The following is a 24,288-nucleotide window of genomic DNA, read 5'->3' on the forward strand; positions in this document are numbered from 1 at the left end:
AAACCCCGAGGTCGCCAGCTTGAGCACAGGCTCATCTTGTTTGAACAAAGCTCATCTTGACCCCAAGGTCGCTGGCTTGAACAAGGGGTCACTTGGTCTGCTGTAGACCCCTGATCAAGGCACATATGAGAAATCAACGAACAACTAAGGAGCCGCAACAAAGAAATGATACTTCTCATCTCTCTCCCTTCCTGTCTGTCCCTATCTGTTCCTCTTTCTTTGTCTCTGTCACACACACATACACACACACAAAAAAAAAAAACAATTAAAAAAAAAAGAAAAAATGAAAGGAAATAATATCAGACTAGAAATAAATGAAATAGAGTCTAAAAAACAATACAAAAGATCAGTGAAACTTAGAGCTGGTTCTTTGAAAACAAGATTGACAAACCTTTAACTCATCAAGAGTAACAGAGAAAGCACCATCAATAAAATCAGACGTGAAAGAGAAGTAACAACTGATACCAAAAAATACAAAAGATTTTTTTTAAAGATTTTATTTATTCATTATAGAGAGGGAAAAGAGAGAGAGAGAGAGAGAGAAAGAGGGAGGAGCAGGAAGCATCAACTCCCATATGTGCCTTAACCAGGCAAACCCAGGGTTTTGAACTGGCAACCTCAGCGTTTCCAGGTTGACGCTTTATCCACTGCGCCACCACCGGTCAGGCAAGAAATACAAAAGATTTTAAGAAAATATTACAAACTATATGGCAACATATTGGGCAATCTGGACAAGATGGATGAATTCCTAGAAACATACAATTTTTCCAAAACTGAGTCGGCAAGAATCAGAAAATCTGAATAGACAGATTGCAAGTAATGGAATCAAAGCAGTAATTGAACTTCACAGGTGAATTTTACCAAACATTCAAAGAACTAACACCTATCCTTCTAAAACTATTCCAAAAATTTCAAGAGAAGGGAATACTTCCAATCTTACTTTACAAGGTCAGCATTATCCTAATTCCAAAACCAGATAAAAACACCACAAAGAAAGAAAATTGGCCCTGGCTAGTTGGTTATCTCAGTCCCAAAACAACAAAGTTGCGGTTCGATCCTTGGTCAAGTCATACAGGGGAAGCAGCCAGTGAGGTCACGACCGAGTGAAACAACAAATGAATGCTTCCTTTCTCCCTTCCCCTCTCCCTTCTTCTTTCTATCTCTCTGAAAATTAAAAAAAGAAATAAAGCCCTGACCCGACAGCTCAGTTGGAGCTATTCTTGGAGCATCATTTTTGGAGTGCAGAGGTTGCCAGCTCGATTCCCCAGTCAGGGCAGCTCTATGTTCCTGTCTTTCTTTTGGTTCTCTCTCTCTCAAAAAACAAAGAAAAAATTATAGTCCAATATCATTGATGAACATAAATGCTAAAATCCTTAACAAATTACTAGCAAACTGAGTTCATCAATACATTTACACCCTGATCCAGTGGGATGCAGGGTTGGTACAATACTTGCAGTCAATACACGTGATACATCACATAAGCAAAATGAAAGATAAAAATCACATAATTATATCAGCAGAAGCAGAAATAGTATTTGATAAAATCCAGCACCCATTTATTATAAGACACTCAGCAAAGTGGTAATAGAGGCAACTGACCTCAATGTAATAAAGGCCATACATCACAAACTCATAGCCAACATCATACTCAATGAGCAAAAACTGAAAATGTTTCCCTTGAGATTGGGAACAAGACAAGTATGTCTGCTTCCACTACTGGAAGACCTCACCACAGCAATCAAACAAAAAGAAAAAAAGTGCCCAAATTGGAAAGGAAGAACTAAAACTGTCATTATTTCAGATAACATGATAATGCATTTAGAGAACCCTAAAGAGTCCATCGAACACTATTAGAACTGATAAATTTATAATGTAGCAGGATACAAAATTTATATATAGAAATCAGTTGCATTTTTATGCGTGAATAATGAACTATCCGTAAGGGAAACTAAGAAATAACCCCATTTACAATTTCTTCAAAAAGAATAAAATACCTAGGAATAATTTTATCCAAGGATATAAAACACCTGTACTCAGAAAGTTATAAGACATTGAAGAAAGAAATTGAAGAAGATACAGATATATGGGAGCATGTATCATGTTCATGCATGGGAAGAATTAACATCATTAAAATGTCCGTATTACCAAAAGAAATCCATAATTCAATGCAAGTTCTATCAAGATGCCAATAGCATATTTCACAGAACTAGAACAAATATTTCAAAAATGTATATGAAAACACAAAAGACCCCAAGTAGCTAGCAATCTTGAAAAAGAGAAACAAATTTGGAGTAGTCACGCTACCTGATATCAAACTATACTACACAGCCATAGTAATCAAAACAGCATGGTACTGGCATAGAAACAAACATGTATTAATAATTCAGTGGATTAGAATTGAGAGCCCAGACATAAGCCCACGCCTTTATGGTCAATTAATATTTGATAAAGGAGGTAAAAACATAAAATGGGATAAATATAGTCTTTTTAATAAATGGTTTTGGGAAAACTGGACAGATATGTGGAAAAAGAAAATGAAACTAGGCCACCTTCTTACACCATACACAGAATAAACTCAAAATGGATTAAAGACTTAGATGGTAGACTTGAATCTATTAAATTTCTAGAACAAAACAGGCAGTAAAATCTTGGACATTTCTCTTAGCGGTATTTTTTCTGATACATCTCCTTGGGCAACAGAAACAAAAGAAAAAATAAATGGGATTACATTAAACTAAAAAGTTTTTTGCACAGCAAAGTAGACCACAAAAAGAAAAGACAACCCACTGAATGGGAGAACATATTCACCAATGATACAAATGATAAGAGATTAATATCCAAAATATATAAATATATAAAATTCTCCAGGGATCCAATTTTCCCGAGTTAATAACCCCCAGCCTTTTTCATAATTTGTTAGATTACCGTCCTTTCAAAGAATATACACTTCCTTATGGGGTTCTTAACTTCCTTCCCCTATCTCTTCTTTCCTTATTACTCTTTAAAAGCATAGCCACTAGTCTCCACTCCCTTTAAAACTTGTGTTGACGTATGTCATACATACAGAGAAGTGCACCAGTCCTAACTGTACATCCTGATTAATTTTTACAGTAAACGCACCCTCCTTTCAGTCACCCCCACTCCCCACGCCTGACACCGCAGGACAGTTTTTCCTGTTCCATTTCATATAATGGGGTGTCATACAGTGCATTTTCTTTTGTGTTAGATACTGACTTTGAAACCAGAATCCCCACAGAAAGTTGGACTATATCACATAGTCTTGAATAATCAGATCAATACAGTATAGATGTTTAGACAGCCACAGAGCATGACAGTAGTTTACTGTATTCCTTGTAGCTAACCATTCTTGTGTTCTGTTTTGCCTTTTACCATGAGATAAGGTCTAAGCTGATCTTTTAACTAAGCAGTAGGCAGGAACTCTAAAGTTCCTGTACATAAAAATGGAAGAGCCACATTTTTGAGTATTAGGGTTCCACATGAAATAGTAACCTGAGAATAACAGTAGTTTCATAATAGAGAAGCAGAGCAGTACACAGCTGACTTGCTTGGCAGTTGTACTTATCAGTTATTTCTCATTATTTAAAAAAAAAAATGGCATGCCCTGGCCGGTTGGCTCAGTGGTAGAGCGTCGGCCTGGCGTGCAGAAGTCCCGGGTTCGATTCCCAGCCGGGGCACACAGGAGAGGTGCCCATCTGCTTCTCCACCCCTCCCCCTCTCCTTCCTCTCTGTCTCTCTCTTCCCTTCCTGCAGCGGAGGCTCCACTGGAGCGGGGATGGCCCGGGCGCTGGGGATGGCTCCTTGGCCTCTGCCCCAGGCACTAGAGTGGCTCTGGTCGTGGTGGAGCCACGCCCCGGAGGGGCAGAGCGTCGCCCCCTGGTGGGCGTGCCGGGTGGATCCCGGTCAGGCGCATGCGGGAGTCTGTCTGACTGTCTCTCCTCGTTTCTGGCTTCAGAAAAATACAGGAAAAAAAAAAAAGGCATATAGATATATATGAATGATTTCTCTTTTTGTATATAAATGTAATATAGGTGCCCCAGATAAGTCAGATTAAGGTTTATTCATTTTGTCATTAACTCTGCCTTGTCTGAATTTCTTTAATTGATATAAAAAATAATTGACATCTGTAAGATACACTGGAATATAGGCATCTTGGTTGTAAATTATTTCCGCTTTTCCCTACCCAGGATCTGTTCAGTGCCAGTTCCTTCCTTACTCATGTCGACAACTGCTTCATTTCCCCATTCAAGCAGACTGCCCTGTAAGATCTTGAAATATGAAATGAGATACTTTTGTCTTTATCCATGTGACTTTTAGCAGAATTCTTTAATATTTAGGAATACTGAAGAACATATAAGTCAAGTTTACTTTATATAGAACTTGGAAATTACATTGTCTTGTTCAGAAGTTAATTAGCATGTTGATACACTCTGCATAAACTATTCAGTGGGCACACTGATGGAGGAAGCACCCTTGGCCCCTCGGCCAAGTCTCTATCTGTAGATTTGAGGGACAGTTCAGTAGAACGTTGGTACCCAATAAATATGAAGTGATAGAATATTTGACATTTCTGATAGAAAACCATGGACAGTTCAAAATACTGTATAATCTTTTTATCTATTTTAAAGTTATATAACTCACCAATAAATTCTGAACAAGGCAGCTATTAAATATAATTAAATTGCAGGCATTCACACAACAGCACAAAGGGAAGCATTCTCAGCAAGTGAATAAGAGACTAGTGAGACAGCTAAAGACAGTTCCTTTGGTGTGGGGGTGGATTTTAGTAGTTTCTTTTAAGCATTTACTTTTAGAAGAATGATACCAGCATATAGGAACTATATAACATGCCTTTAAAAACAAAGACAAGTGCTTCTCATCTATAGTTGTTTTGTTTCCAAATATATTTATTGTAAGCAAGAGTGCATGCTTATACTAACTACCTGGATCATCCTCTTACTAAACTTAGTTGGAATTCCAGGCTTCTTGGATCCCTTCCAGCTATAGAAACAACTTTGGCCCAGGAAATGGCAGTTGTGTTGTGTGGTTATTGAAATATTTTAAAGTAATTCTTCCTTTAAGTTACCTATTAATTATTCTGTTGCATGCAAATAAGAATCAGATGACCAGTGGCCCCTTAATTTGGGTAGAGCTTTATTCTTTATAAAGTACTTGGTACCAGATCTGATTTTATTGGTACAACACCTTTGTATTATTCTGTCCCATAGGCTATAACTAAATTGCATAGACTAGGTGGCTAAGCAACAGCAATTTATTCTCACAGCTCTGGAGGCTAGGAAGTGCAGGATCAAGGTACCAGTTGATACAATTGCTGCTGTCTGCTCCTGGCTTGCCAACAGCCTCTCATACTTTCTTCAGTGCATGCACATGGAGGGAGACCTCCCTTTTCCTCTTACAAGGCCACCAGTTCTATTGATTAGGGCCCCACTCCTGCAACTGCACTTAACCTTAATTGTCACCTAAAACCTTATCTCTAAATACAGTGACATTGGCGTTAGGGTTTCAGCGTATGAATGGGAGGGGGCTCACAGTTCAGTCCATAGCAACTAAACTTCTAAATAGATAAGGTAGAGATAGCTTGATATACCTAGAAAGCTACTAAAATATTAGAACTAAGATTCAAATACAGATATTTTTACTCAGCCGCACGCTGCCCTCCTCAGTTACAGATATGATTTATCTGACCAAAAAAATTGTCCTTTCTTTCACAAAGTAGAGGTCAGTGATCACAAAGAATCATCAAAATCAACGTCATGGTTTTGCATGTTGCACATTTGTGAAAAAATGGGATAGATTTTGACTGTTAAAGGTTTATAAATGGTATGCTCTGGAATTTTTAGTAAGTGGAAGTCAAGTATCGTTAAAACTGCTGTCAAAAGTAGTTGTAAAATGGTAAGTAAATTAGAATTATACTGACCAGGCTGGAATTGCCTTTTCTGCATTCTTCATGATTGTCATTGCAGTATCAGAATTGTCTCATTTTCTATTTTACAGAAGATGATCTAAGAAAGATGGGACCAGTAGATGCTCAAGTGTACCTGGAAGACATGTCTTGGAGCAAAGGTAGGAGTTTTTCTCTCCTGACTACAGAAAAGGAAAGGATCAGGGGTGTTCTGTAAGAAAAACAACCCTCAGGATATTTGGAATCTTAAAAAGAAATAATAGCTTGGCTTTTGATATATATGTGGGTATTTTTTGTCTGGAATATTTTGTTTCATTCTAAGCTTCAATAATTGCTGTCTCCCTGTATGACTGATTTCTAGTTATTTTTCTATTCAAATTAGATGTTAGGTATGTACATAAAGTTTAATAAGGTTTTCTTGTTTTAAACTACTTTGGTTTTTGGTTTACTTGTCATCTGTGTAATAGGGAAAATAAAGTTAAAAATGATGATTCTTTTCCATCCTTCCTACATTGACGTTCCCAGTAGAATTTGTGTTCGTTTATACGGGATCATAAGCTGTCAGGGCAGGCCTTCCAAAGTCACAGTCTTCTCCTTAGAGCTTGATTTTACACTCACTCTTTGATGTGTCTTAGGTGGAAAATAAAAATCTGTCACTCCCTTTTACTTGCCATGAAGTCATGTCTTTTCATTTTCCTATTACTAGAATTTTAAAACCTAAACCTAATTTAATTTCTCCACTCTTCATAGTTCTGTGAGTTGCTGCAGTAAGACGTTAAGGTCCTTTTTCTAAATAGAAGCCACGAATACCACACTTCCATATTTGTCTGGTCAAATGAACAAAATCTTATTCTTTCCTAGAATTGTTACATACTTTTAACCCTATAACTTTGTTGTTCAGCCTGGATTACAAATTCCCCAAGGGCGTATTAAAATTTCCTACTGACTGTGATCAAACAATAATCTATTATTGTTTGTAATAATCTTCATCCTACCTGAAGCCAAGTTTAATGGAATATTTTTTAATGGCAAATATTTTTCTTAGCACTGTTAGGAAGTTGGGTCAAACGGGGTTGACTCAGACGGGGGGGTCATGCTTTTGCATATGGGCCACTGTTCCTAAGGTGCCAGATGAATCCTAGAGTAGAAACTCTTGATTGCAGTGAATGACTGGAAAACAGTTTTCTGTAACGGGGGCTTCCAGGGGTTGACGCAGTTTCATCAGTGTAAACTGAACTTTCATGCCGTAAACTACTGTGAAAATAGAACCATACTAGTGATGTAGGCTTTCACAGCTAGCCCGTGGGGGGGGGAGGGGGGGGGCAGACTAGAACTTGTCCTTTATCAGGGAGACCTGTCCAGCTAAATGAATCTTTTGAAGATATAGTATTGCTGTCTTATCAATCAGTATGTGTGTTTGTGTGTGTGTTTAATCTCTTATTAAACAAATCAGTTCTTTTTGGTGTAGTTGATGTGCCTCATATATTTTGTTTACTATTCCTGATAATACGAAAATAGTGAAAACTGTTTTTTTCCTTCTTCAGTATCATTTAAAAATATAATTAAGTTTTTTTTTTAATTAAGAATATGGATTGGTGGTTCAAGCATCTGTTCATTTAGCAAATATATGAACTTTTGGATACAAGTAAAAATGCTGAGATATCAAAGGAAGTATACAACATGAAAATTGTCAACTGCTATCAAAAATGTGTTATTTTCTTTGAGACTTCCTAAACTTGACAATGAAGAAGATACAGAAGAATCCCACCACAGCCAATGAATCAGTTGTAAGCCATTATAGTCCATCTTAAATCTATGGGTTGGCCTTAGATGCTTATTTAAATTAAGGTTTGTTTTTTTTATTGTAAAGATTGAAGTAGTTTTCATCCTTGTGAGAGAAAATACTGAGTGACAGCTGCATGAGGCTGTTATTTTTGCAGAATCATTTAAAAATTAGTCATGCAGGTTTTGCAATTGAATTTTGTAATTTTGAATTTCTTTTGCATTTGAAAAGAGCATCCTTAGCAGATAAAGTTAAATAAAAAGTGGATCAACTGTCCAAGTATTAAATTGGTTAAAGATTCCTTCCCAGCCACTTGCAGAATAGCCTCGGAAGGTGCAGGTTTGGAACAGAAGAGTGGGTGAAACGCTACGTGACAGACATAGGCAAATTACTAGCTCCTCCATTCAAGGGCAGGTGATATGATGCATTTTATTATGCTTTTAAGGCATCCTTGAAGAACTGTTGAGAGACCGAAGCTTTAGCCTTTCCTTATAATCTTACATACAACTTGGTGATTTTGTCTTCATTCATTCTATTTAAAATGATGACTTCTGTGAAGATATCACTTTGTTAAGTGATAGAATAATATAAGAAGAAAGTTAAGACATGAGTTGTTTTTTTTTTTTTTTTTTGGATCTCCACTTTTTTTTTATTTCTCAGTAAAAATTTATCTGAAAATTGTTGATTTTGTAAGTAAATATATGAAGGATATCAGTCATTTTTTTTTATGCATCCTCCATTGATGCAGTTTATTCTGGATTTGGTGGTATTCTTTGTGTCAATCTGAAGTCATAGTAATTTTTCTTTTTTTTTTTTTTTTTTTAATAATTTTATTTTTTTAATGGGGTGACATCAATAAATCAGGATACATATATTCAAAGATAACAAGACCAGGGTATCTTGTTGTTCAATTATGATGCATACCCGTCACCCAAAGTCAGATTGTCCTCTGTCACCTTCTATCTTGTTTTCTTTGTGCCCCTCCCCCTCCCCCTTTCCCTCTCCCATTCCCCCCTCCCCCCCGTAACCACCACACTCTTATCAATGTCTCTTAGTTTCACTTTTAAAGACATGAGTTTTTAATGTGCATTAACATTTGGAATCATCAATGGCAAAACTCTACAGTAGCCCATGGTGGCCTGTGCATCATTTACTAAACACATGTCACCTCAAATTGTTTCTCAGGGTTCACTGAGGTGGTAAAAAAACAAGAAGGGAATTTAGTTTAAAAGACCAATTGCTAGAGTACACGTATTTTTAGACAATTTGATAATAAAATAATTCATTGTGAAAGCATGCTCCTCTCCTACATATTGTATGTTGGTTCAGACAGGGAAGATGTTAGCATTTTAAAATTCAAGATTGTTACTTTTCCTAATGTTGAAAAAAGGCATTTGGTAAAAAATAAAAAGCAGGATTGGATGAATTAATTGATGTTTCCCTTAATGATAAAAGAAACACATTAACGTTGATTTATTTGTGAGTTTTTCTAAGGTCAGACTTGATTAGAGAACAAAAATAAGACCGTTACCATATCTTTTGCTCCATAAGACGCACGGGCATGTCCCCTCCCCTTTGGGGGAAATAAAGTGTGTCTTATGGAGCGAAAACTGTGAATTTTTTTCTTTCTTTCTCTCTTAGAGGCATATGAAAGCTAAGTGTTAAAAAATGAAATTGGAGAATTTTCTGGAGATATCCTATCTTATCTGTAAGAAATTGTATCTTGAGACTTAGTTCATTTAGCCAGGTAACAAATGATGGCAGTAGTACAAGAAATGTGATCAGTAATTGTTTTTCTTTGACAGTCACTTCTCAGGGACAGTAAAATTGAATGACCAGTAAAATCAGGAATTCTCTCAGTTAAAGGACAAAAACATTTCAACTTCCCAGAAAAATGACAGACTTGATGAAATTTCCACCAGAAGTAGGATAGACGTTCCATACACCGGGTAGCCTCCTGTGGGCATCTCACTTCAGTGATAGCCCTTTGGTTCACAGATCATTTGTAAATACCAAACGGACACACACAGCATAAACTACCATAGTGTATGTCCATATATCTGTCAGGAGTCTCGATAACAGTATAATACCAGAACAGATGCATTTAAATGTTGAACTTGATAAATGGTGAAAATAGCGTTTTCTCTGAAAGGATATAATCCAGGCAAAAGCTTGCTCTTAAATAGTAAGACAAGGAGGTTTGTGTATGTGTGCATGTGTTTCCCTTTACATAATATTTTGGACAGTGTTGAGAAGAGTATGAAATATTTATATGAATCTTAAGAAAACAGAACACTTGAAATAAGTTTCCTGGGTCACTTCTGAGCATATGCTGTCACCCCAAGATCTTTGGACTATTGATTTATAGCTTCAGACCATCTCTGTAGACAAAGATTCTTTGATAATTTTTAGAAACACTGCCCCTATATAAGAAATATTTTCAAGCTGTCACTTAATATATTTTCTGTTTATTGACCTTTTCTTTAGCTTTGCAATTTCAGTGGAATCAACCACTTCTTGGTGTTACAGCTGTAGTTACTTGTAAGTGTTTGAAGCATTTTCTTTGTTTTCTCTGCAGATGATCACTCTTTTTCTCTGAATTGCCGTTGTGGTGGAAAATACAGTGTTTCCAAGGATGAAGCCGAAGAAGTAACCCTGGTTTCTTGTGATACATGTTCACTCATTGTAGAACTCCTTCCTTGTAGCTGAAATTGTTCACTAAGTGGAACCCTCTCACTGCATATTCAGACATGTTGAGGCGAGGCCATTCCAACTTAGTCCATTCAAGCAACTGTATAAAGCTGATAAGGATTCTTTTTATTTGTCGCTGTTATTTGCAAAATAAATGTAAGCTTGTCAAACAAAGTCTACCCCAGATTAATAGAAAACTTAGCTCTTTTATATATTTATAATTTATATTTACAGATCACCAAAAAAGGGACATGAGTTATAAATTGTATTTAGTGGATTCCTATTTGAGAACTTTATTATTGATTTGTTTCTTCAAATAAGCATAGCTGCTCTTTTAATGGGTCACAATATCATCATATTCTTTTAGAGTTAGTAAATTTCTGAGCTAACATTTCTAGCTGTCAAAGTTATAGGGCTATTGTGTACAACTGTCTCAAAATCTCAGGTCATTAGAGTTAAATTAGAATCTTTGTAAATAACATGTGAGCCTAGTTCTCCCATAGTGAAGGCTGGATATGGATATTCATGAGGTTATTTTAAAGAAGGAGGCAAAGTATAAAGAAAGGTAGCTTTGGAGTCAGAAGACTTGATTTCAGTCCTATACTGTCTTTCCAAATTCTTCAGGTGGTTGTATTTAAAGGAGTCAGCTTCTTCAACACTGCCATAGTCAACTTTAAATACAATTTAGGAAATGGTTTCTTTAGGAAAAAAATAATTTGGAACAGGTGCATTACCTTTCTTGTTATTTCAGAGTAGTAAGATATAGTGTTTTTTTTTAAGATTTTATTTTTCATTTTTAGAGAGGGGGGGAGAGAAGGAGGGAGGAGCAGGAAGCATCAACTCCCATATGTGCCTTGACCAGGCAAGTCTGGGGCTTTGAACTAGCACCCTCAGCATTCCAGGTTGACATTTTATCTGCTGCACCACCACAGATCAGGCCAAGATTTGGAATTAATAACTGTATTTAGGAATAAGGAACCATTGCATTGCTAGTATGATGAAATGGACTTGCATAATGTGTTATTACTGATTATAGTAGACTGAAGATTTTTATTTTTCTATATATTTAATATTCTATGTATAGTGTAAGTCAGAACTCATTTTAAAAATTGATTTATAAAGGAATCCTTCCTTTTTTGGGATCACTGAAACTTTCTTAATTTCAAGTGTGTGCCAAGCTTGTTACTAGATTGAACTCAGCATTTATGGTTGGTTTGGACTTATAAGACTAGTTTCTACTCTGGCTTGTAAATGTAGCTAGAGGGTGAAGCATATTCACAAGGAGATTACTTTTCATTATACCTATAAAACTAAAAATTCAAAGCTTGAGGTGTCATCCAGGTTTCCCCTCTAAAAAATATTTTTATGCCTATCATAAGATTCAGATAACTTATTCTGGTTTACTTTTACCCATATATTTAGAATTAATATAGCTTGCAGATTATGCATTACTTATTCTTTACACTGAATAATTAAAAATAACAAAGTGAATAGCAAATGGTTTATTAGGAAGTACATGGTTTCTATGGCAATAATAAATTCACTTGAACAGGAGACAGTAATCAAAAGAAGAAATGCTTGCTAATCATCAGAAAATCTGTGGCCATTAGGGCTATCACGTAGAAATCCAAAATCACTCAGAGGCCAAATCTGTAAAATCAAAATTGGTTGAAGACAATTAACGAAAGTAATGTTATGTCGTCGTCACAATCCTTTTTGTTTCATTCATCCCTTTTCTCTATGCCATGTAACTAATCACTTTCTCCTTATTCTTCATTCAAGTACAAATTTCCTACATTAAAGTAATACTTTAGAAAGTAAATTTATATGTGTGTATGTATTTAAACTCTAACATGGTTTGAACGGTGTGGGTCCCCTTTTACACAGAATCCTTTCAATAAACACAGTTGGCTTTCTGTACGCCGGGTTCCACTTCCATTCGTTCAGTTAACAGCAAACCGAAGATAGCATTTTTGATCCACAGTTGAGAATTCGTGGATGCAGAGGGCCAACTGCATGCATTGTTCTACATGATTTTATATCAGGGACTTGAGAATCCACAGATTTTGGTATCTGTGGGGGTTCCTGGAACAAATACTAGATACTATAGATAAATTTTTGAGGAATCAAAAGTTATACATAGATTTGCAACTGTATGGGGGTCAGTGCCCTGAACCCGCGCTTTAAGGGTCAAACTATATATGTGTGAATGAGTGTGTGTGTGAATGCGTGTGTGTGTGAATGTGTATGTATGAATGTGTACGTGTTTGTGTTTTCTTTCAATACACTCAAAGTTAACTGTAAACCGAAGTACTTAAATATATACTTAAGTATAAAAGAATCCTTTAAATTATCCCAAATGTTCATGTCTGTTTTTCTCCTTACTGATTGTGACAAAAAGGAGGAGCCAGTGAAAAAAATAATCTTTCCAAGAATCGTATATTTACTACAAGGATCATAAGCCCATTCCTCGCTGTACTCAACTGGGCTATCCCTGCGTTACAGGGGTTTGGCTCTAGACTGCTCCTCTGCAAATGCATATCGATATATTCCCAGAAGGTGAGCATGCTTGTAACAGCTGTATGAGAGAACATTTTGGCGATTCAAATTAAAGACTTCATATGCTATTATTGAAACAAAAAAACATTCTTGATTACCTGTCTGGGTGGGAGAAGGAGTGATGGTACAGCTATGAAAGGCCAGCGTTTGCACGCACTAACAGCTGAGGCATTCACAGCTCATTTTGAAAGGCACTTTCCCCCAGCTCAGAGAAGCCTGCAATGTGAGAAAAGTGGTACCTTAAAGAAGATGCGTCCTCTTATTAGTCCATACGGAACAGGTCCATAGTACCTGGAGTCTGTGGAATTCTGTAGATTGTCACCTTCTAACCACACATGACCCACTGGCACCTATTTGAAAAAGGAAAAAACAAATGTGGGTACTTGAAATAAAAATATGTCTTGTGCAGTTAGAAATGTCCTAAGTTCTCTTATAAAATATATACAAACACTATGCCTTCATTTTTGCTCTTATTTATACACAATGAAATAACTTATTAAAAGTAAGTAACAGTAAGGGTCTCAACTTTTTAAAAAGACCTATCTTTTTTGCCACATGGTTCCCAAACATTAATTTGTTACACAAACCCCAAACTGAGGTTATAAGAGATCAAAACAGTGTGACAGGGTCATTAATTTAATAGACTTCAAAAGAGGTCATTAGGATGCTGATGGAAAATGTGCCCTCCTGTCGCAGTAACAGCAGAAGCAGGGTAGCCGCTCATTCAGCAACATCCTGGGGCCAGTACCAAGGCCAGACCTATTAGACTGCTCATGATGAACTAAATGGTAATTGATTGTGACATCAATTACAAATAATCTCATCATTTTATTGGAGTGGGCTTGTCAGAATTCTAATTAAGATCCCTGTTCTGCCTTTGTACAGGCCATATCTCCAATGCATTATACTTCAATAATGACCATCAAGAACTAGAAGGAACTATTATAAAACCATCAGTTGTAAAATAAATGATGGTGACCTTCTACTAAATGAAAAGACCCTAGTTTCTATATGTCCTGTATATTAACTGGTAAATAATACAAGTTTAAATGACAATATAAGAGTATTTAGAACAGTACATGTTTCTTTAAAAAAATCAAGCCCTCTTTGATATGAGACATTTGCCCATTAATATCTGTTCAACATAAACTTAAAAAGTTATTCTCCCAGAACAATTAAAATTGCATTTTAAAAGTTTTTTGTTATTTGGTTTTTATTACTCAAGAGAGTTGAATTATTGACCAGTCCCAAAGGACCTGTCAGGAAAGAATTATTTTCACTGCTCTTCTGACTGGCTATTACTTGAGAACCTGATGTGAATAAAAATATTACTATTAGGTTTAAGAAAAAGTGACTGCAGTTTTTTAAAATGCCACAAATTACTTTTCTGAGACTTTATTTTTCAGAGCAGTTTTAGGTTCACAGCACAACTGAGAGGAAGATACTGAGACAGCCCCCAGGCGTCCTGTTGCCACGCGCACAGCTGCCCCAGCTAGTGATGTCCCCCACCACAGCGGCTTATTCGTTATCCTTGGTAAACCTACACCAATCACCCGAAGTCCACAGTCCACCTTAGTGTCCATTCCTGTAGTCCATTCCCTGGGTTTGGGGAAATGTCTGATGTGCACCCACCATGATGGTCCTTTCACTGCCCTGACATCCTCTGGGATCTACTGATTTCTCCCCTCACCATTACCTTCTGGAAAAATAAAGGTATACGAGCACATAAAATTTTAATTTCACTTTATATCACAGGTTGCATAATGTTGAAATGTCTTATATCATGTAGAAATACTTGCCAAAAATTAATCAAGTTAATTATTTTCATTTAGGTATAGTTAAATATTAAATTTCCCTATTTGTAGAGAAAGTTTCTTGAAAGAATATGAGATACTATAAGATCATTCTCTTTTTATTAGTGTTACTAGTTATAGGTTCTAGGGCCAAGATTGAGGCTGGTTTCTACCTATATGAGTAGATTTATGTGCAGGGAAGCATAAGATTGCTCAAGTAGACAAATGAGAATATCTCAGTTCATATGTGAAAGGAAGAACAAAGTAGTATATTCAGAAAAGCTATGTGTCATTAACATTCTGAAGTACTTACTGCCTTGGGAGAAACCACAATGTGTCAGCTGTGCACTTTGTCACTGTATCACAGATTGAGTCCAGTTTTCTAGTTCTTTATGGCAGAAGAGCAAGTTCAGCACCAGTAACTCCATCATTGCCAAAAACAGCTTCAAATTATCTAGTTTTTAAAGTATTTTTAGCATACTGCATAACAATATGAAGAGAAACTTTTGGTGAGAACTAAAGCTTTTTTTATTATTTTTGACAGAGAGTTAGAGAGAGGGACAGACAGGGACAGGAGGGGAGAGAGATGAGAAGCATCAATTCTTCATTGCAGCACCTTAGTTGTTCATTGATTGCTCTCATATGTGCCTTGACCTGGGGGCCGCAGCAGAGTGAGTGACCCCTTGCTCAAGCTAGCAACCTTTGGGCTCAAACCAATGACCATGGGGTCATGTCTGATCCCATGCTCAAGCCAGCGACCCCACGCTCAAGCTGATGAGCCTGTGCTCAAGCCAGCGATCTCAGGGTTTTGAACCTGGGTCCTCTACATCCTAGTCCGATGCTCTATTCATTGCACCACTGCCTGGTCAGGCAAAACTGAAGGTTTTGATGTAAGTAACATGTGTCTTTGGCATCTCCACCTTGCACCCCCTTCAGGGTCAACTGAATGACTTAGTTTTACCTTTTCTCTATCAAAATCTCCAGAAAAGATTTGCCAGACTCACTCAGCCTGCCTGCTATTATGTAGGAACAAGGAAGTTCACTATGCTGTTATTTCTATCAAAATTGGCAACAGTATAAAAATTCCTCAGTAGGCAGGGATTAAATAAAATAAATTTATATAGTAATAAACAGCTGGATTAAGAAAACTGATTTACATGAATATAGCAGTGAAGAAAGTAAGTTACAAGGAAATGTGTATACAGTGTGTCCGTAAAGTCATGGTGCACTTTTGACCGGTCACAGGAAAGCAACAAAAGACGATAGAAATGTGAAATCTGCACCAAATAAAAGGAAAATCCTCCCAGTTTCTGTAGGATGATGTGGCAGCATGTGCGCATGCGCAGATGATAACACCGTGTGTACAGCGGAACAGCCCATGGCCATGCCAGTCGAGATGTGGACGGTACAGAGGAAAGTTCATTGTGTTCTGTGGCTCGCTAAATTCGAATCCATGACCAAAGCGTAATGTGAATATCGGCGTGTTTATAATGAAGCGCCACCACGTAGGAATAACATTACTCGGTGGGATAAGCAGTTGAGGAAACCAGCAGTTTGGTGGAGAAACCCCGTTTTGGTAGGCCATCAGTCAGTGATGAGTCTGTAGAGGCTATACGGGATAGCTACCTAAGGAGTCCTAAAAAATCTGTGCGTGAGCCCACATCGAGCTGCACTGAATAGGTATGAAACTGGGAGAGTTTTCCTTTTATTTGGTGCAGATTTCACATTTCTATCGTCTTTTGTTGCTTTCCTGTGACCGGTCAAAAGTGCACCATGACTTTATGGACACCCTGTATATATTTAAACATATAAAATTTTTATGTTTCGCCTGACCAGGCGGTGGTGCAGTGGATAGAGCGTTGGACTGGGATGCCGAGGACCCAGGTTCGAAACCTCAAGAGTATGGGCTCGTTTGGTTTGAGCAAGGCTCACCAGCTTGAGCCCAAGGTTGCTAGCCTAAGCAAAGGGTCACTTGTTCTGCTGTAGCCTCCCCCACCACTCCCCACCACTCCCCATCAAGGTACATATGAGAAAGCCATCAATGAACAACTAAATGCCTCAACAAAGAATTGATGCTTCTCATCTCTCTCCCTTCCTGTATGTCCCTATCTGTCCCTCTCTTTGTCTCTCTCTGTCTCTGTCACAAAAAAATAACAACAAACCTTTATGTTTCAAAATTTACATTTTTGTGATGAGTATGTATTAAGATAATTTAAAAATATACATACACGTGGTTGTGTGTCTTAATATGCCTAGCCCTTTCAGAGACACTTGTGCTTTTGGGAAAAAAAAGTTGCCCTTTAGGAAGAACTTTGTTGAATTAAAAATGTGTTTTCTGTCTTTGGCTGTGTAGAAAGAGAGAAACGTAAGTTCCAATCGAGAGAGGAGGCTTTGCTTCTTTGTGTAGTACAATTAAATGACTGCCTTTAGCAGTATTGTCACCAGATCTCTGGGTAACTAAACCATCAGTCTAGCTAAGAACTCATTTATTTAAACAAACAAAGTACAACGCAATTTAGGTAGGGGTCTGAAACTCAAAACCTAGCCTTTCTGGTATGGAGTGAGGCAAGGAACAGAACAAAAATGTCCTTTCTAACTCAAAACACAGTCATTGTTGGATTAACCAAGTTGCTATCACTAAATTGAAAATTCAAGCCAGATAAAACAAAATTCTGTAGCAATATACAAAATATTAATAAGATATATTAAAAATGTTTTTAAATGTATTTTTTAAAAGGCATAACTTTCCAACTTAATTAGAACAGGACTTTAATAAATGTATTTGTAATAAATGTTTTGCAAATGGCCAAACATGGAAATCCCTAATTCCGTGTTTTGTCATTACATCTTATAAACAAAAGTTTTAATAATTAGATACTTCTCCTTTTTATACTTTTGTAAATCTTCAATGGTAACTTGAATGACTACATGACACTGAATAAGAATATATATTTTTACAATGAATGACATGTAGAACATTTACTTTTTGTTCAAATCTACATTTTCCCAGGGTCTTAGATACAGCTAACTTTAGGGCTAAATTTTAAAGCATTAAAAGAACCCTTAAATCATTCTTGTTTTTCCTTTCTACGTCAGAGGTTTGCTTCCTGAGCTACAGTAAAACCTAATCTCAGGGCTGGACAAAAGAAGCAAGCCTCTAGTTCTCAGCTCTGCTTACCCTAGGTCTAGTTAAGTGCCTCTTTTATAGTACAAGCAACAAATGTAATTGCCTCATGGCCTGCGGGTGTCCATTTAACAAAAGAGGCTTTTGTGAACCAACCCACAGGTGTTACCTTTCTGGATTCAAGTGAAATCTGATGAAAGAGTCCAAAATATCAAATAACACCTTTACTAAACTATAATCAAACTCATTTGATTAAAGCAAAGAGTATCTAATTAAGCAAAAGTTCTTGGACTAAAGAGTAAGATATTTGTAATTTTGACCTTGCAAAAAACAGAAAAGCCTAATAACAGATTTGATTTTTAATTAACCCTTTATTTGCCAGGTGTTTTATAATTTACAACCAGCAAAGGTAAGGGTGGGCACTGCTCCTCGTTGCTTATGTCTCTTTAATGGTTCTTCTAAAATGACTGTCAGTGAAAGGAAATCATAGCTTATTGTTATTAAAGAAACAAAATAATCCGAATCATTATTCAAGAAAAATAAAGGCAAGGAGAGAGGCAAAGTTTTTGGAGCCCTTCTTGACATGATTATATTTTTCCTCAGTTCTAGAGGAAAAGTAGGAGGCACACACTTCTTATGCAAGCAATGAGAAAGCCTTGTTTCTTTTTGGCAAAGACAATCAGGATAATATCCCTGGTCAGGAAAAATGTCCGTATAATGAACATGCATTTGTAACATGTCATTTTAGTCTCACAATTAATACCCAAATAATTATTTTTTATGTTACCCTCTTTCAGGTAAGCAGGATCAGCTCAAATTACCATACCAATACGTGGCTAATGCATATTCTGCCTAATCCTGACATATAACCAAAAAGTAGACATGGTTTGATATAAGCAAACTACTGTAGAGAATGTTTGAAAACTGAAATAATTTATTAACTATATAGTTATAAAAGGACTTTGGAAAACCCAGTATTTTTTTTTTGAATCACATAAAAGCAGAGAAACACCACCAGTGAATAACTGATGGGGTTTACCCTTCCCATAACATCAACAAAGCTATCAACAAAAACATGTCAGTGAGGCATTAAATCCCCCCCTCAGGAGACAATCAAGTAGAAGAGTTTTTGAGAACACAAAGCTGAGAAAACATTATTAATCTTTAATTTTAAAAAACGGGAGTCTCAAGTGTCAGTTTTGGGTATCTCTGAAAGCAAAATTCAAGGGCCAGTTACACTAATGTTTTTCATTGGCATTCCCGCCACAGCTTCTGGCCCATGTTTGTCTGCCTGAGCGGCATACCTGGAGTCCTGCTGGAGGGGCTCCCCAATGCTAGAGGCATGACAAAGGGAACAGCATTTAGAGCGACCAGATATGGAATACCTTGCACACAGATTATTTCCGTGGGTACTATTTCTATGCAGTCCTGCTTTTTCTCTCCAGTTAAATGCTGACTTACTGCTATACTATCTTCATCATTCCTGGAGACTACTCTTGTTGTTTCCTACTTAAAAGTGCTGGCCCTGTAAGGTTCACAGCCAATTATTACCAAAGAGGAATTTACACAAAAGTTCCAATAGGATACACACACCTACAGCAATGGGGGGTGCTTTTTACTAACAAGTTCCACTTTGTGACTGAGCATCTCCTGCTGAGTAGGTTTAGAATTTAGTCTAACACCTGACTTGTTCATTCTCATGCTATTGAAAGCTAAGCTCCTTCTTGATCTCCCTGTGTATTCAGTATCATCCAGCCTGGATCAGAATCTCTGATGGGTTGAGCGAAGTGGTTAAAGAAACAGTCTAGTCATAAGTCTGAGTTCAAAATACAGCTCAGCTACTACTAGTTAAGCACCTTGCACAGGTTATTTATACCTCATCTACATAGATACAACCGGGACTCATAATGCCCTGCAGACATTTTGAGAACCAGGTGGAATAAGGCTCCTGCACCCACTAAGCACTCACTAAATATTAGCTGTCGTTACCAGCAGGTGCCCCAGCTGCTGGTATGAATGATGCCTTCTGGGCTTTCTCTTTGTTCCAGATTTTCCTATACAGTCTACTCAGAAATTTGTAAAGTGAACTGTGCTTTGTAATTTTACTTTGGTTATGCTTTTGTCATTTTCTTTTACACTGTATTCAATTATATAGTTCTGGTATTAGCCAAGACTATGAATTGAATGCAATGTATTTAAGATATACATTTTAATATATATTTTAAATAGCTATGCGAATAGCTGCCATATTGATTATGCTGATTAGTGAAATTCAGTTTTAAGACCAAACCATCCAAATGTACTAAAGACTAATATTTTTATTTTTTATTTATTTATTTATTTATTTTATTTATTCATTTTAGAGAGGAGAGAGAGACAGGGGGGAGGAGCTGGAAGCATCAACTCCCATATGTGCCTTGACCAGGCAAGCCCAGTATTTCGAACCGGTGACCTCAGCATTTCCAGGTCGACGCTTTATCCACTGCGCCACCACAGGTCAGGCCAATATTTTTATTTTTTAAAATTTTTATTTCTTGATTTTAGCAAGAGAGGGTAAGAGATAAAGAGACAAACATAGATTCTGTTCCTGTAAGTACCCTGACCGGGGATCGAACCCTCAACCTCTGCACTTCAGGACAAGGCTCTAAACCAACTGAGCTATCAGGCCTGGTCTATTTTTATTCTTTTAATAGGAATCTTCATCAAAGAATGTTTATTAAATACCAAATGCTTAGGCTCTCCCTTCTGGAGTATTCCCTTCTTCAGAACTGCCTACCAACTAGTAAGAAGGTTTGAGGAAGGGGGAAAGGGTTAGGACAGAAGTCAGTCAACAGGCCCTTCTGTCCCTGCCATCTGACTAATGTCTCATTTCCTAGGATAATGGATTATTTTGCTTTCTGATTTCTTGTTCTGTTTACAAAACAATGTTATACCTGCTCTGTTTGGAGTACTTAAAAGGAGCATCATTTATAGTTTCATTTCAAGACTATCTCTGTACTTTCATTTTAATATAACCTGATGTATACTCTTTTCTCATATTCTAAAAGGTGAGCCTAACTGAATGAAACCCAGGGTATTTCATAGAGTAATAGAATATAGTGTTAAGCATATAAATAATGAGTTTTCCCATGCTCTCAGAAAAAGTCTAAGTGGTTGGTAAATCAGATACATACTGTACAAAGTATGTACTAATATTTTTCCACCAAAAACTTGATTCCTGGGACTTCAAATAATTCTTCCTAAAAGCAGAACTCATCTCTGTATGGATTTATTTCTACAGAGGAAATCTCTAGTTCTTTCTAATGTTCTGTAGCCTCAATGCCTGCTTCATGCATGTAGAGACTGGCTAGAAAAGTGATTTGCAGCCGAGTAGAAGATTGTGGACAAGTAAGTCCTGCCAGGGGTGAGGACCACGGAGACGCAAAGACCTGACTCCGGGGACCAGGTTCAGTGACGCAGATCCACTTTATTCAGGAAGTAAGCTAGCTTATATACATGGGTTCAGCCTATAGGCTGTTACAGCGTGTCCTTCATGGCCAATGGCTGAAAAGATCAGGGAGCTGCGTGGTTGGCGCTAAGTCACTTCCTTATAGCAGGCGAGCTTCCTTCCTGGGTATGCCCAGGAGACTTCTGGGAGCTGGAGTATTCTCACAGCATTGAATTAGCTTCAGCTGCTAGGAATGCGCTCTGCGCTCCACCCACAGAGATTGGGTCACAAAAGAGTCCATACTCCAAGAACATAAACTAAAATATGTATATCATTTTGTACTTGATGCTTACAAATGCCTTAAGAAAAAGCATTGTGTTGCATGTTTTTCTTTGACATTCTCTTACTTGTATTTTACTCATCAAAACCACAACCCTAATATTCCATACCCCAGAAGTTATTTAGAACAAAACTGTGAATTAGGAAAGTGGATGGCAGATGACAGTTTTTGTGATGATGTAAGCTACAAAGAGAATAGCTGAAGATATTTAAAAAGATTGATCTCTGAAGCCTGAGAACATCAAAACATTGTTTTGATTAAGGGATCATGAAAGTAGACAGTGGACATCAGAGGGACGAGTACAGCAGCCAGACATCCTGCGGGGAAAGCACTTGGTTTTCCCCCACTTTCTATATTAATTTAATTTCCAGCATGTTAATTTAAAATACAATCTACAGTAGGGTTATGAGATAGACTTTTACACTACTCAAGAATGAATATATCTTCTCTCCGTTTCCCAAGTTAACGTCTCCCCCAGAGCCCCCTACTTGAATACACCACGACCCCTACTACCAAAGCCAGAAGCTAGGGTCAGTTTTTAAGCCCTTCAATTCCATTTCTTTCAGTATCTGATCCTGTCTACATAGTTCCTTAATCTTTCCCCAAACTTCTTACTGCTTTCCATTATTAAGGTTATTTCAATTATGTCTTACTGACTTTTAACTGGTCTCCCTGCCTCCAGTCTCTCCTACTCCAAACCATCTTCCCTCAGTCTACAGTAGTATCAGGATTATCTTTTAAAAACCAAATGTAATAATGTCATCCCCTGCCAGAGACATACAAGAAACTGAGACCTGTTTGCTTGTTCATTTTTATCTCTTTTCCCTCCCCACCGCTCCCCACCATGTGCTCCAGACACCGGAACTTACTGTGGCGGCTACCCAAAGCACAGTGCTGCACTTCCCCTTCTAGACCTGAACATGCTGCTTGCTTTGGCTAACTCCTACTTACCTTTCGAACTTCAGGTTCATCTCCCCTGTCAGGACTAATCCTATCCACCCCATTCCAGATAACTGTCCTCTAGCATCTTATCACATCTTGTATATGGTTCTCTTACATCCTATTGCAATGTCTTATCTGTTCCTCCAACTTGACTACGCGCTCCTAAAGCTGTCCCTTCAAATACGGTAGCCTCTAGCAACACACGGCTGTTTAATTGTACAAATTATATAAAATTAAAAATTCAGTTCCTTAGACACACTAGCCACATTTCCTATGCTCAACAACCACACGTACCTACTGGCTATCATCCTGGACAGCATACATATAGAATATTCCCCCCTTTTTTTTTTCTTTGCAGAGAGTTCTTTTGGGTAGCATGTAGGCAGACACTTGATCTACCCAACATGGTGCTGGTGGCTCCCAAATAAGTGCTCAGTAAACGTCGTATTAGTGAATGTATCAGTGAAAAAAAAAGATTAAAAGGAAAGTTGTGGCCTGACCTGTGGTGGCGCAGTGGATAAACCATCGACCTGGAAATGCTGAGGTCGCCGGTTCAAAACCCTGGGCTTGCCTGGTCAAGGCACATATGGGAGTTGATGCTTCCTGCTCCCCCCCCCTTATCTCTCTCTCTCTCTCTCCCTCTCTCTCTCCTTTCTAAAAAAAAAAAAAAAATGAATAAAAGGAAAAAACAAAAAAGGAAAGTCGTGAACTTAACACTGAGAAAGCTTGCCCACCTCTGTAGCCTCCGAAGGCCATTTAAGTCTTCTCTCCCTCCCACCCCTAGTGCGGTGGTTCCAGCTGCTCCTGAGGCACAGCCTCCTCAAGGACGGTGCCTGAGCTGGGCTTACATACGTGTACAGCGAGCGGCAGAAGCCCACAGCAGTCTTTGTCCCCAGACCGATTTTGACTTTCTTTACATAAGGAAGTTGGGGCAAATTTCAAGTCTTTTCAGAAGACACAGGTTCCTCTAATCCAGGGGTCTCCAAACTTTTTACACAGGGGGCCAGTTCACTGTCCCTCATACCATTGGAGGGCTGCCAAATACAGTGGTCCTCTCACTGACCACCAATGAAAGAGGTGCCCCTTCCAGAAGTGCAGTGGGGGCTGGGTAAATGGCCTCAGGGGGCCGCACTGCGGCCCGCGGGCCGTAGTTTGGGGACGCCTGCTTCCTGACTGAGAGATTCACACACACACACACACACACACACACACACACACACACACACACACACACCATGTATAGGAATAGATCAGAACCTTCCGTTGATCTTAGAATTTTATATTACTCGCCCTGTAGTTTTAAGTCCTTTGTCTCCTTTCCCGTTGGCTCTGCCTGTGCGTTTAGGGGACAGAGAAGCACTCGCTGTGCCAAACTATACATAAATGATTCCAAACTTTTCTTAAACATTAAAAGTTAGGAAAATAACAATTCAGGAGGATGGCATGCTCTTATCTAAGGTAGCAGTACAGTAGCCAATATTTCCTTGCTAATTTACTATCTTTAACTGTTGTATAACATGCATACCTGCTTTTATATCTGTTATTCCTCTTCTCTATTCTTATTTTATGTAGAGAGTAGTTTTGTAGAATGATAATGCTTTTATGGACTAAGATTAAATGGGTCACGGAAGCCTGCAGAATTTCAATTACCCAGAGTGGTAACAGAGAACTTCACTGAGTTGCTTGTC

General features: G+C 37.8%; 2 protein-coding genes across 13 annotated transcripts in view; one reads left to right on the forward strand and one right to left on the reverse strand.

Annotated features, from left to right (window-relative positions):
• The window catches only part of DNAJC24 (DnaJ heat shock protein family (Hsp40) member C24), a 62,844-nt gene extending 50,607 nt beyond the window's left edge, over positions 1–12,237 (forward strand). The window contains exons 4-5 of the mRNA XM_066251204.1: positions 6,034–6,102; positions 10,303–12,237. Coding sequence (XP_066107301.1) covers positions 6,034–6,102; positions 10,303–10,433 — 200 coding nt within the window. The 3' untranslated portion in view covers positions 10,434–12,237. The remainder of the gene's footprint in view (positions 1–6,033; positions 6,103–10,302) is intronic.
• The window catches only part of IMMP1L (inner mitochondrial membrane peptidase subunit 1), a 65,099-nt gene continuing 52,713 nt past the window's right edge, over positions 11,903–24,288 (reverse strand). For all 12 annotated transcript variants that reach the window (XM_066251191.1, XM_066251192.1, XM_066251203.1 and 9 more), the window contains 2 exons: positions 13,214–13,324; positions 11,903–12,065 (listed from right to left, as the gene is read on the reverse strand). In XM_066251191.1, coding sequence (XP_066107288.1) covers positions 11,997–12,065; positions 13,214–13,324 — 180 coding nt within the window. In that variant the 3' untranslated portion in view covers positions 11,903–11,996. The remainder of the gene's footprint in view (positions 12,066–13,213; positions 13,325–24,288) is intronic.

The sequence above is a fragment of the Saccopteryx bilineata genome, chromosome 1 (assembly GCF_036850765.1).
Source record: "Saccopteryx bilineata isolate mSacBil1 chromosome 1, mSacBil1_pri_phased_curated, whole genome shotgun sequence".
NCBI lineage: Eukaryota > Metazoa > Chordata > Mammalia > Chiroptera > Emballonuridae > Saccopteryx > Saccopteryx bilineata.